Source organism: Bemisia tabaci, chromosome 9 (genome assembly GCF_918797505.1).
Source record: "Bemisia tabaci chromosome 9, PGI_BMITA_v3".
Taxonomy (NCBI): domain Eukaryota; kingdom Metazoa; phylum Arthropoda; class Insecta; order Hemiptera; family Aleyrodidae; genus Bemisia; species Bemisia tabaci.
In genome coordinates this window covers 22,864,210-22,878,720 of record NC_092801.1, presented here as the reverse complement: position 1 = coordinate 22,878,720, position 14,511 = coordinate 22,864,210, and the positions used below count along the sequence as shown (strand labels likewise).

Sequence of the window (14,511 nt, the reverse complement as noted above, 5' to 3'; positions counted from 1 at the left end):
TATTCCTTCGCCATTCCGTGAGATTCATGCATATATCTATTCTGCGGGCTGATTGTTAAAATTGATAGACAAAGCGATAGACTTATAAGACATAGGGAGTATTCAGCGATCCTATTGGTTGAAATGGGTGGTTCTTATAGACTGAGGGGTAAATGATGGACTAATTATAGGGTCACTCGTGAGTTGCCGTTAGTTAATCTATTACCTACCAGGGCCGGATTAAGGGGGTGGCCACATGGGCCGCGGCCCATGGCGGCAAAAGTAGGGGGCGGCAAATTTTGCAATTTTTTTTAAATGTAGGTACAAAAAATCGGATTCAGAATAAAATTAGAAACAAGAAAAGGTGACAAAATCTCTCATTTCCTGAGAGTTCATTAATTTCTAATCTTGTCGTATTTCGGTGATACAAAATAAGACTGCGCACCTTTAATTAGTTAAGAGAGAAACCAAACACGTAATTTGGCCTGGAGCGGCGCGGCGCAGAGAGAAATGATGACGCAGACTTGAGATGAAAAGGAGAAGCCCTCGGCGCGGCGGTCGGCATGTAACACATATTAGCGCCTACGAGACTGCATGAATACTTCACGCATTGCGACAAACATAGTATACGGTCAATAGCGGTCGGCGCAGCGTGAAACGCACAGTGCCTACAAGACTACATGAATACTTCACGCATTGCGCAAAACACAGTGTGGTCAGCGCGGCACGGCGGCGGAAGTTAAAATTATTAAACCACATTTATGTTTGTTCTTTCTTAATTTTTTAGTTCATTTCTTACAAATGAAAGGCCTTGTCCGCAGAGAGATAGGTTTACAAAACTAAACTTTTGCGCGAGTCGCGCAAAAGTTTAGTTTTGTAAACCTATCTCTGCCGCGAAGTTCTGTGAACTTTTGCCAGTAGGGCTTAAGCCCTGTCAACGCGCAAAGATGAGACGATTTGCGTAATTACGCAAAGATGTGTCCAACACGAATGAACGCGTCTTTTACACCCTTCTGTCTCCGGCACGTTCACTTGATGGTTTTTACATTGATGTTTCAAAATGAATGAGAAAGAGGGCGGCAAAATACAGGCGGCCCATGGGCGGCAAGTAGGTAAATCCGGCCATGTTACCTACCTCCTTTATCCCTTGCAACCAGGCTCGCCACAAGAGGGGGGATACTGGGTCCCTGGTACCGGGGCCCGGGCCCCGGAGGGGGCCCGTGTTACCCGTGAAGAACCACTACGAATTCACATGCAACCCTTGTTTCGTAAGAAAAAGTGAAAAATTTACCCTAAAAATTTCGCAAAGGGTGAATAGATTTTCAGAAACACGCTGGGGCACTGTAGAATTCCTCTTAAATTTTCAAAGGAGTGTACTTCCTCGAAAATGTCTATCTATTTTCAAGATTTTCAGAACAGAGGGATATTTTTAGTAACTGCGTTTCATTTTCTTCCGTCGTCAGATGCTAAGAGTCTCCAGTCTGGGCATCCTCGACCTCAATGGCTCATGGCTCAACTCCCTTGCCATAGACAAACGAAGGGGGAGTCCAGGGGGGCCTGGCCCTCTTAGAACTGAAAATAGTATCATATGCCCCCCCCAAAAAAAATAAAACTTTTCCAGATGTTTTGAATGCAACAATTCGCAAGTATTTTGTGCTGAAAGTGGAAAAATAACATAATTATTGCGCAGAAATTGATGGAAAAATTCCTCATGGAAGCTCCAAAATGCGTCCGATTAGTCGTATAAATTCTAAAATTCCTCGGGGGGTGCCCCTCGGACCCCCCCCCCCCTCCGTGCTCGGGACCCAGACCTTAAAACTGGTACCAAGGCCCGAGATGGGATGTGGCGAGCCTGCATGAAGGCTATTTCCATTTAAATCTTCCGTCACATTCTTACGGCGCAATGATACAACTATTTGAACTCTCCAGAATGCATGAGGTATCACGCCGCATTTGAAGGCGTTTTCAAATCAGCCAAGTTCCGATACCCGGATTATCGTTTTGCATAGTTCATATTCTTTTGTTATATTCCGTACCACTCGTTTATTTTTAATCCTCGTAGAAAAACCACCCATTTGTAAATACAATTCTAGCTGAAGCGCACTTCAGCTATGCATTCACCACTGCAAAAATTTCAGAGGAAACCGACAAGTCTTGCGTGCATGGAGGCTATTTCCATTTAAATCTTCCGTCACATTCTTACGGCGCAATGATACAACTATTTGAACTCTCCGGAATGCGTTAGTTCATTATTCGTTCTATCCGTTATATTCGTCACCACTCGTTTATTTTTAATCCTCGTAGAAAAACCACTCATTTGTAAATACAATTCTAGCTGGAGCGCACTTCAGCTATGCATTCACCACTGCAAAAATTTCAGAGGAAATCGACAAGCCTAGCGTGCATGAAGGCAGGCCAGCCACAAGGGTGGGATACTGGGTCCCTGGGATCGGGGCCCGGGCCCCGGAGGGGGCCCATGTCACCCGTGAAAAACCACTACGAATTCACATGCAACCCTTGTTTCGTAAGAAAAAGTGAAAAATTTACCCTAAAAATTTCGCAAAGGGTGAATAGATTTTCAGAAACACACCGGGGCACTGTAGAATTCTTCTTAAATTTTCAAAGAAGTATACTTCCTGGAAAATTTCTATCTATTTTCAAGATTTTCAGTACAGAGGGATATTTTTAGTAACTGCGTTTCATTTTCTTCCGTCGTCAGATGCTAAGAGTCTCCAGTCGGGGCATCCTCGACTTCAATGGCTCATGGCTCAACTCCCTTGCCATAGACAAACGAAGGGGGAGTCCAGGGGGGCCTGGCCCTCTTAGAACTGAAAATAGTATCATATGCCCCCCCCCAAAAAAATAAAACTTTTCCAGATGTTTTGAATGCAACAATTCGCAAGTATTTTGTGCTGAAAGTGGAAAAATAACATATTTATTGCGCAGAAATTGATGGAAAAATTCCTCATGGAAGCTCCAAAATGCGTCCGATTAGTCGTATAAATTCTAAAATTTCTCGGGGGATGCCCCTCGGAGCCCCCCCCCCTCCCTGCTTGGGGCCCGGACCTTAAAACTGGTACCAGGGCCCGAAATTGGATGTCGCGGGCCTACTTACAACCAGCCGCTTCCACCAACAGGATCCCTCCATATCCCGTTGGTTTTTTTTGTCTAAGGCTTTGTCTATCAATTCCAAGAATTCATCCGCTGAACGTCGCTCTCGACTCCTCCTCGCGTGAATAAGGGATTAAACAATACCTGTTTTGATACCTTCTGAGACGAATTGAACTATTTTTCTTCCTGTTTTTCGTTTTCCTGTTGATGTTTTTCCTGAGCCGTCTGAACTTTTACTGTTCATACTATTTTGAGAATCGATCACGTTGTTTTTGTTGCTGTTGTTGTTGTTGTTGTCGTTGTTGAAACTACCCTTCTTGGTCGGCTGCTTATGTTCGTTACTGTTACTTCTCTTTAGAACTGATGGCTTCATGGCTGATTTTATACCTATTAAAAAACACGAGAGCTTAATTAGTTGATCAATTTCTTAAACAACGAATGGAAACCTCTAATGGAGGAAGAGGATAATGTACTTGCTCCCTGATGAAAATGACCCGCGGAGCAGTGTCGAATCGTTTTTTTTTTTTTTTTTTTTTTTTTTTTTTTTTTTTTTTGTTTTTTTTTTTTTTTCGCACTAGGTGGTTTTGTAATTATTAATGAAACAACAAACTTTTTCTGTTATTTTAAACAGGGAAATAAGCAACATTTCGTCTTGATTTCTTTCCGCATATATATTATTTTATCGTTCGAATCAACGCCAAATAAGTTTACGCATACTTTAGACTGCGACAGAATATTGTCTGACGTGAAGTATTTGCAAAAATCAAAATGGCGGATCTTCTATCGCAGTCTAAGAGTGGGTGAACTTATTTTGCATGGACTCTACCCGTATTGAATCTTTCTTATGCTACTACCAAATTTTCCGTAAATGTTTTGTGCATCTTAAGCGTTTTTTCAGTTTTCGTTTCATAGCGTTTCATGGTTTTTGAAGCGCTTCAAAAACTATACTACGCGACAGATGAACATTTCTAATGAGGATTTGTCCCATCCAAACCTTTGCACACTCTGATGCTACACAATATTCACCATGACCTACGTTAAACAAGCGTGATTTTAACAACTGGCGTGTTCTTATTTGGACTGAGTTAAGCAGAAAGGAACCAACCCACATTTTGGAAAAAATTGAGTTATGAGTGGTTTTGAACTCAACCACTGTTCTACTATCTATCGCCAAAAAGTCAAAGTTTTTGTTGGAGCAAATTTTGCAGAAATTGAACTTGAAGTTTATCTTTTACATTGACTCTTATGCAGGAGCCAAACTTTAAACCTCTTTTTCTCGGTTCAATCCCGATGTGGCTTGGTTCCTTTCTGTTTAACTCCGTCCATTTACATTTTCCTTGCGTTGATAAAGCCCATGGTGCTTACTCACGATTTGCGCGCGGAAGCGCCAGCCATGTTGAATATTGTGTAGCATCCCAGTACGGAAGGGTTGAATGGAACGGCTCCTCTTACGAAATGTACATCTATGCCGTTGTACCGTTTTTGAAGCAGGGAGCTCAAAAAACCCAAAATTTCTGAGGCAGATAGTGAAGTCAAAGAGTGTAGGTATCTCAGACTTTGTTAATGCACTCATCGTAATTTTTGAGCCTTTTTCATTAATGTGATTCGATAGACGCACGAATTTTGAGATCGCACTTATGTTGCCATAAAATTAAAGGAATCACGTACCTACCAAGTTTGACGAAAAAATTCTTCGTAGTAAAGGCAGGGTTTTTTTGGAGGAAAAATATTGCATTCGAGTGCTCTTTCATTATCAGTATCGAATGCAATATTTTTCCTCTGAAAAAAAAAAACGCTGCCTTTATTATGTTGAATTTGTATGTCAAATTTAGTACGTGAATTTTTTAGTCTCGTCGTCACAGGATTGCGATCTCAAAATTCGAGAAGTAGCTGAAAGTATGCAGCTAATCGATGCGATATATCGCACGTCGTTCTTACTGAAAAAAAAGTAGCTTGGATCAAGCATGATGATTCTTGAATTTGCCGCCAAGAAATTTTTTTGTCTTGCTTTAAGCTGACTTTTTCTTGATGCAAGAAAAATAATGCTTGGGTTAAGCAAGAAAGTAGCTTATATTAACCAGAAAAATTATTGATTAAAGAAGAAATACTTCTTGGCGGCAAATTTAAGATTTTTTTTTTCCAGTGTACACAAAATATGGCGTCCGTCGAATCACCTTACGGTACTACTCTCATTTTTGCTTCAGCAAAAGTTTGCAACGGGCTCAATGTCAAATATTATGAACATCTGGATTAAAGCTCGTTTACTCACCAGGCTTAATATCCTAAAAATATTAGAAACGGAAGTGTGGTACATTTTCCCGACTTACGCTGAAATTTTGTTTGCTTCTCGCTCGCCCTTTCCGTCGGGGCCGTTTTTTCTTCCACTGGCGCGTCAGCCTCGCCGCCGTAGCCTGCGAGATCAAGAATAGACGCATTTAGTGGTGACGTCACGGTGATATTGTTGGTTCGATATCTCGAAAGTCGAAACGTGCCCCAACAAACAAACATAACCTCCAAAATGAACAATTGATGAAAGAATGCTAAAACTAGCCCAAAACTGAAACATTAATCCATGAGACCGTAAAATTATGAAAGCTAGTTATTTTCCAAAACGTTTGAGACCACATACACACGGATTGATAATATAATAAGCTTGTGACATAGTACTTAGTTTGTTGGGGCACATTTCGACTTTCGAGATATTGAAATTAAATCGAGATGTGACGTCACACTAAATGCGTCTATAAAAATGTGTAAAGTGAATCAAACAAGAACACCGTTGACACAACCGGACGTATTTATGCTAAACGGAACCATAGATAGGTGAGAAAGAGGCGGCGTGTTCGTTGGTCGAGGTCCGTAAGAATAGAGTATTTTTATCGACAGAATATGACTATTCGTATCTTTTCACTACAGGAAAACTGTGCCGCTTTTTGATTGGTCAACGAGTTTTTAGGCTTCATATCGACGGTGAAACCAACGAACTTCACCTCTAGAATGGCCGCGAGATAGCAAACCTGCGTAACGCGCAAGGGCCGGTTTTTGAAGGCAGGAGGGGGGTGGGAGCCCAAGTATATAGCTAACCTCAATCTCCATTTCTGCTGCGTCTTGCCCATAAGGGGTTTTTGCGTTTGGCCCAGATATTCCAGACCAAATTTTCATCAAAAACCAAAGTCTGTCATCGGTGTCAAACTCGCTCCTAATGTAAACAAACGAACGGCGACATAGTCCGGACATAAACAAAGCGTACCCAGAGCGGACTTCCTCGAGATGTTCCAGACTCAATTTCTCAGCGTTAGCGTTTCTTCACCTCGACAAAAGAACTTTCGTCCGCGTCTAACATTTATCCCTTTCGTAAAATCAAATATCAGTTACCCCGTTGATCTGTTCATGGTGATTTCAAGTGAAATTGCGGCGAGATACTCCAGACTCCTAATGTAAACAAAGCGGCCTGTACCTGGTCGAGATGTTCCGGATTCATTTCTTCATTTACGTTTCTTCATCTCGACCAAAGAAGTTTCTCGCGCATTCAAAGTAACATTTTCCGGTTCCATTGTTAGAGAAGAAACAAGTCATTTTGTTGTAAGTTAGGATAATATTTGTGTTGATTAAGTGGCTTGAGCATTGGACTACCTGGCTGCGCCTTGCATAGCTGCCTCTATATCAAGATGATTGGGAGAAAAGCTTACTGGTTGATGTGCGAATCTGAATCCTAAATCCCTAGGAACGGTAGTTGTGAAAACCAGACGGATGTACAATGCTAGGTACCTTGCTCCTCACTCACTTTCTCATGGATGTTCACTGGTCTCTCCAAGGTTCTGGTTTTGCGATGCGTTGAAGCCAATGCTTTAAGTTTAGCTATAACAACCAGGCTTCGGAGATACTAATTAACAATCCTAGCAGTCACCAAATTCTCCAGCAAACCCGCATAGTTGTCTATTAACAGCTGAAGAAGCAATGGAAACCGTATTTACCTATGACAACAAGATTTTTTCCGTTGGAACTCTGATAGTAAGTATGAGGGGGAACTATCACCTTTAAGGCACGTTTCTCCATGAATTTTCTTGTTTTTTGGCATCAAACTAAGTAGAACTCAAGGAAAATGAGGCAAAACTTTACAAGTTACCATGTAAGGTTCATCTGCTGAAAAAATAGAATAAAGTCTAAAATTCCTAATGAACATCACCAAGATGGTTCTGCCACCAGCAGTTCATTTTTTAAGGCACGGATCAAATACGCACTGAAAAAAAGTAGTATGCTGTTTTAGCACCTAGGATGTCAAAAATGTGTCTAGTGATCCCAAAATGCTGCCTTTACTGCCCTCGCAGTTAACTTTACATCCTACGAATGCAAATTCAACTGCGTGGGCAATCAAGGTAGCATCTTAGGATGACCAGGCACATTTTTGACATCCTAGGTGCCAAAACAGCATACCATTTTTTTCGGTGCGGTTATCTGTTTTTCTCACGGTGCCCATCAAATTATAGGTAAGAAACCTAGTCCTGTAATAATAATGGCATGGAATGACGGGCTCTAATTGGTGACTTGACCATCCCCAATAAGTTATCGAAAGAATTTACTTCTTAAAAGATCCTTTGCGAATAAAGCCAAGTAAATATGCAGATAAAAGTCCCGTGTGATATGTGAAGTGTACTTATTCAAAGTAATTTCAAAGGGAAGGGATGAAATGTTCAAAAGGTAACGTCCAAATTTGCAAAGTTGTAGAGGCGCTAGGCACAAATTGAACAAGGTGCCGCTAAGTAATGATTAAATGAATTTTGTATTGTTATTAATTACGGAAAAGAGGAAAAGAGAATCAGGCCGAATGCCAAAATCCAAAATTCGAAAAGTAAGTGTAGGGTGTTGTAGGAGCCGAACCTTCTTCGAGATTACGGGCGGCGAGCGGCAACCTGATTGGCTACCCGCTTGGTAGGTGTTGACGGCGGTTTGACAAACAGCAGTTTTTGGTGAAATGTGGTCCGGAATATCTGGGCCAATCTGTTCACTCCCCATAAGGATTACATGTGAAAATTTCAACCTATGTAAACTTTCATTTTTTTTGAGGTTTGCTTTCAAAGTTCCTATTTTTTGAGTTAAGAAAACCTTTGGAGGTGCGATTATTATGCAATCTTTTCATTGCTATCACTTTATTCAACAATATTCGGCAAAATGTGGGCAGCGTCTGACATGGGTTTAGATGGCAGCCTGCTGTGTGAGCCCAAGTAAACCTAACCTATATCAACTTCAAAACGTTCCGGGTCTCTAACACTGGTCGGCCATTCTAGAGGTGTAGTTCGTTGGGTGAAACTACCAGACCACGTATCTCGTTTGCGGTGTTTAAAAATCTCCGCTCTCATTTTTTTTTTTTTTTTTAAGAAGAACAATTCAATATTATTACTTGAAATTTTCACAGAATTTTCTTCGCACTGAGAGGAAAAATTACAGAAGTTTTCAAGAATCAACATTGAGAAGTTTCCTCTTTAAAAATAAAGTATGACAGGAAGTTTGCGACGCCGCAAACCGAGATACGTGGTTAGGTAGTTTCACGGTCAATATGCTCTTACGGCCTTTTATAAACAAACAAGATGGCGGCTCACCGTAACATCGATAAGAAGCTAAAATTTGACAAAAATTTCAATTATAGGGCAGTAACAATATAAACTAGCAATTCTATGATTATCACTTGAAAAAGCACATGAAAACAACGTTAAATCGCCTTTCGCCTTAATCACAGGAGGATGTAAGATGTGCATAACCTCAAACTTGCTTGCTGATAACAGCCATCTTGTTTGTTTATTTACGGCCGTAAGAACATCGTGTCAGCCTATCTTCACGCGAACAATGAAAAACCGGCACAGAAATGGCCATACTCTGTCTATAGAGGTACTCCAATTTTGATTGGTGAAATGTACTTTCGATTTCATCCCCTCCTCCACAGTTACACCCCTCATCTTGTCTTGCACTAATGAACTTTAATAATATTAATAGGTAATTCTATGTTTAAAATTGTTGGTTACGATGTGGACGTTTGGCATGTCATGGGTCTACGGCATTTCGTACACCCATGAAAATTTGTTATACTGTTGACAAATGAAGAAAAAAAAATGAAAAGCGGTGTTTGTGGATAAATGGCATGCTGTGGATCCGTTAACGATAGAAAAAATGAACTGTTACCCAAAAGATTCACCCAACAGAGAAGAAAAGTACAGAAAGCTTTCAAGAAATTACGTCGACTTCTTTCCCGAAGAAAAAATGAAGTAGGATAGGAAGTTTGCAACGTCGCACAGTGGTTCGAGTCGATAGGAGAGGTCGGACAAAATTTGGAGACTTTAAAGGCCTAAAACTCCGTTAAATCAAAATTTTGAGATTTGAAGTGGTTGTATTGGTTTACTTATGAAATTTTTTTCTATAAGCACCGATTTAAAATGTGACTAATTAAACATCAAAGTTTGTAGTTTTAGTCAACAATTTCATATCCGACCTTTCTGATTGCCCACTGTGCGTCGCAAACAATGATGTGAACTTTTGCATTTGGCCATCGATATGAGGAATTAAATTAAAAACTCTTCCATAAAATTTCATACCTCTAGGGGTTTGCGTCTAAAAGCCCGCGAATAAAGTATTCGACGCGAATAAATTAAAAGTAAAAAATTGACCCGCTCTGACCTGAATTAAAAATGTTAAAATATTCCAGGGAAACGTTGCCTCACTTCACTGGTATTCCACTTACGACTTCGAGTGCACATCGAATGAGAGCATGCTCAGAAGTGAAAACAAAAGTTACAGCAAGAGCGGTATACCGCGAAATCAAGGACCCTGTGAAAGGTGCGCACTTGTATTTAAAATTGTGATAAAAAATCTAGGAAATGGTGCCATGTTTCTGTTCCTTTAACACGAGGACCTGTTGTCCTCTCTCTGGACCCAGTCGCTGAAGTTTACGGATGAAATCAAAACTAAGTTTACGACAGTGCAGAGTTTTCGACTACAGACGTGCAGTCAAATGTCTACCGGGCCCAAGGCATTAAAATACCGGTTTAAAGTCAAATATACGCTTTAAATCAACATGAAATCTTTCATATTTCCCAGAAAAAAGTGTCTCTGTTGTGTTTAGTACCAGGAATAGGCAACTGCCGCTAGAGTTTTTTGCCCCCTGAATTGGAATGGGAGCAGTGCGCAAAAAAGAGTGAAACACCGTCACTTTTTCAATTTTTTTTTCTCCTTCAACGTTTCAAAAGGTTGCTTCTTTTTGTTCTTTCGGCAAGAGAATCATGAATCATCTTTATAGAATGTTCTCGAGAAAGATACAGAAAACATATTGTCTCATATTTTTTTGAGAGTAATATTTCAAAGTTTGCGCTTGCAGTTGAGCTTCGCTGTATTGCTGGAGAATGCTTAAATTTTTAATTTTTGATGAAATTAGGCAACAAGACCTTTTTAATGGGAACTCGACCTTTCCAGTGCAGTGAAAACCCGATCTGGGAGGGAAAATTTCGATTTTCGTTTTTGATGAAAAATAGTTTCTAATATTCTTCAAAATACTGGGTGAAAATTTTAAGCCATGACTAATAATATAAATAAAGTTGCCAGCATTTTAATTAAAATTTGTTCGTAAAAATAGCATCAGTTTTTTTCTTTTTCCAAATTTGACATTTATAATTGTTTAACTTCGAAATGATAAAATAATTAGAGGGCCAATTTGTTGAATTTTTAAGTATTTTTTTCGACTGGTGATGGAAAATGGGCTACTTTAAATCAACATCTTATTTGATTTTTTCTCATCTTGTGAGCTTTTTTCCTATGCCCTGCCATATTTGACGATGAAAAAATACCGAAAACAGAGAAATATACGGAGACTTTTAAAGCACAAACACCTGTAATTGTTGTAAAATCTTAAGTGCTGTCAAATCTTACAGCGCAGTGAACTGCAAATCTACAGTGCTGACAGGAACAATTTAATTAAACGATCGAATCGGAACTCACTGAAAAAAAATGAGCTTGGCTCAAACATTAGGATTCTTTTGCCGCCAAGAATTTTTTTTATCTTGATTTAAACTGAATTTTTCTTGATTCAAGAAAAATAATTTTTGGGTTAGGCAAAAAAAGTAGTCTATATTAAGCAGAAAAATAATTGATTTAAGAAAAAAATACTTCTTGGCGGGAAATTTACGATTCTTTTTGTCTCTACCCTCGAAAATCTCTGAAAAGCAAATCATTCAACGGCGACAGGATCAAGTATTGACAAAATTTGATCTGGAAATGATTTGAGATACCACTCAAAATAAGGTCTAAGTAAATATTACACATCTCTCTGTCTTCACACTCGCTATTTTTAGTTAATCCTAGCTTCAGAGGTATTTCAATTTCAAACTTTTTCATGATCCAATTTTGCCTGGTGCCCAATAAAATTATTTAATTTTCAAGACCCTGGTAAAAATTGGCGCTAAGAGCTGCGTTTCAAAATACCACAGGAATTCGTATAGCAGGTTAAAGAAGGTTACAGAAAATCATATAGCTGGCTGTAGAATGCGGAGAAAATCATACGGCCAGGCTATATGAAGCGATAAAAAATTATGCAGCTGGGCTATATTTCCTATCGCCGGGCTTTACACTTTATCGCCTGGCTGTTGCTTTTTCGCCGTAGATTATAAAAGGCTATAAGAAATTGTGTAGAAATTCATGTGCTTTGGAAATCATTAAGTTTGATACGGAACCACCTTAATATTTACAAAACACACATTATATTTTCCTTTAATACATATTTTTTTCATCAATTAAAACGATAATAATAATCCATACAGGATGTGCAAACATTTCAAAATCATGAGTTGAATAACGCTGACTCCGCCAGATTAAATATTAGAGCCTAACACAAAACGGAGCGGCGCGGCGACGCACTGGCGCCTGCAAACCTAACAGGGATACTTCAAGCATTGCGCAACGCGTAAAGTATCCCTGTTAGGTTTGCAGGCGCCAATGCGCGTTCCGCGCTGGCTGTCCGCCTGCCGCGCCGCAGCGTGCCACGGCGCTTGAAGCAACTATTTCACACCAGAGGTATTGCACAGTATCATACGAAACTGAAGGCGCTCTAATATATTAGTAATGCCAGGCATCCATCAAAAGTACGGAGCTTTCCTCGCAAAATAAATCAAGATACTATACGGCCCAAAAAGAGAGCAGTATTCCAAAAACTCATTAAGTCCTAGCATCCGTAATTAGTAACGTTTAGCATACACTTTATCGCCTGTCTGTTGCTTAATCGCCATCGGCTATAAAAGGCTATAAGAAATTGTGTAGCCGGCTATAGAAGCAAATTGGGAATCTTGCAGCCGGCTGTAAGTCTATGGTATTTTGGAACACAGATTCTACAGCCAATTTTTACCAGGGGAATTTTCGGGGGAAATGCCTCAAAGAATAGTTAAGTTTAGAAAAAGATTTGAAAATATAAATACAAATATGATACATAACAAATACAAATACATTAAAAACAAAACAAAGTACTTGGCACTTTTGGCTATATTGTGTCTATTAGACAAATCACCCGGAAATACCCAGAAAATTATTCCACCATTTGTTTTTTAAAATGTGTCACGTATATTTATCCAAATTACACTCAATAGCCTTGGACTTTTCTTAATCTATGGCTTTTATAGCATGGAAGGAGATACCGAAGGGTTTTTTTAGTGTGAGCCATACTTATGAAGGTGCAATAAACGCCGCGAAAGTAAAAGCACTAGAAATGTGACAACTGCTGAGAGACTTTTTTCCGTTAGTATCAAAAAAGTATTAGCATGCGAAACGAAGAGCAAAGACACATTTTCAATGCACATGTTTCACGCCTGTTTTTAATGCTTGGGCAACACGTGGACGGGTTTTCTTTGTGTAAATAAAATAAATTTATAAATTCTAAAAAAAAATCTCATAAAAAAATTAAATATTTCTTCAATTTTTTTTAAAAAAATTTCTTTATGAATTCTATAATTAATGTTTGAAAGGGTAAGTCTCAGAATTTTCTGGTGGCAAAACACGAGTTTCCCCAATTTCTTGTAGGATAGGATGAATATAGACACATCAAAATTTTCAAAACTCAAATCACAAGCGAGAACCCAGCATTTTCGTGTTTGTCGACTCAAAATTCACGCCTGCAGAAAGACCCAAATCTGCATGTCCCCGATTGGCCTTGGAGATCGGTCTCGTGCTCTTTGCGATGGAATAATTTTTTCTTGGTAGTTTTTTTTTTTTTTTTTACAGGGTTACAAAAACCGTACATCAGAGTAAGAAGAACATTTTTGCATAATATAATGTTAGGTAGGTTTTTCTCAAATACTTCATAGGTTTTTACGCGGTTAAAGTAAAATTTTGATGAGAAAATACATCACAAAGGGCTTTCATTCTCACTTCGTCTGGTGGTCCATTATTCTTCAATGATTTTTCTAACGACAACTACTTTAAAAAAAACTTTCAACGTCTATTTTATAAGGCACTTGCAAAGAGCAAATAGGAAAACAACTAAATTCTGGCCTTTTCGATGAATGGGATTGTTAGATATATGTTTTCGCGAATACCTCCACCATGACTGAAATAGCCTCAATATCCACGCGAAAATTTCAAAAAAGTATAATTCTTTCACGTGTCCTTGATTTGAAAAATTTCACATGATTACGACAGTTATGTACCACAGGAACGTTGCCTCAAATTTTCATCAATTTCAGTTATGAGCTCAATACGTGGACTCCATAACACGATTTCCCGCGGAAAATGTGTATAATAAGGATTATTCCCCGTGGCTTAATTATTATTTTTTTGCAAATCATCCTTATGTAGCGAGAGGAAGTAAGTAAAATCAAATTGTGACGGTGTATCCGTATGATTCTCGTCTAGCTAAAAATCTCGATGATAAAGTATGGGGAACAGTGTAATTCAAACAACGGCCTACCTGAGCCTGGTTGGGGGCCAGCAGCATCGCGTAATAATTCACATTCCATGAAATATGTCGCTAGGATTATCACTGTTAGAATGTTCCGCATGATCATGCGATGTGTATCCATCTAACGCTGTCAGTGAACTTAAATTTCAGAATTCCCGAGTGAATGGCCAACCTGTTCCTCGCACTAAAAACTGAAAAGTGGAAAAAAATAAAAAGAAACACAAATGTAAAAATGTAAAAAGAAGAAAGAAGGGGAAAAAATTAGTAATCACTCTGCAGACGGTGCAAGGCCGTTGACAGCAGACACGGGGAATGCTGTGCTCCATTGTTGCCGAATCACTCATGATTTGTTTTTTTTCCTAACCCTCATTGGTATCCGAATACAAATTTGAGGTTTTATGTTAGAAGAATTAAATAACTCTCAACCCCCCCCCCCCCTAACTCTCTTGACTTTCCGCAGGGAACGTTATTTTACTTTTTTCCCCTCTTTTTTCGAA

The 14,511-nt window shown here is 39.2% G+C and overlaps 1 protein-coding gene across 1 annotated transcript in view; it reads right to left on the bottom strand.

Annotated features, from left to right (window-relative positions):
- Positions 1-14,261, bottom strand: part of LOC109034662 (uncharacterized) — a 30,873-nt gene extending 16,612 nt beyond the window's left edge. The window contains exons 1-3 of the mRNA XM_072304554.1: positions 14,024-14,261; positions 5,418-5,501; positions 3,235-3,477 (exon numbers count right to left, since the gene is read on the bottom strand). Of these exons, the coding sequence (XP_072160655.1) occupies positions 3,235-3,477; positions 5,418-5,501; positions 14,024-14,135 (439 nt within the window). The 5' untranslated portion in view covers positions 14,136-14,261. The remainder of the gene's footprint in view (positions 1-3,234; positions 3,478-5,417; positions 5,502-14,023) is intronic.
- Positions 14,262-14,511: the final 250 nt, after the last annotated feature.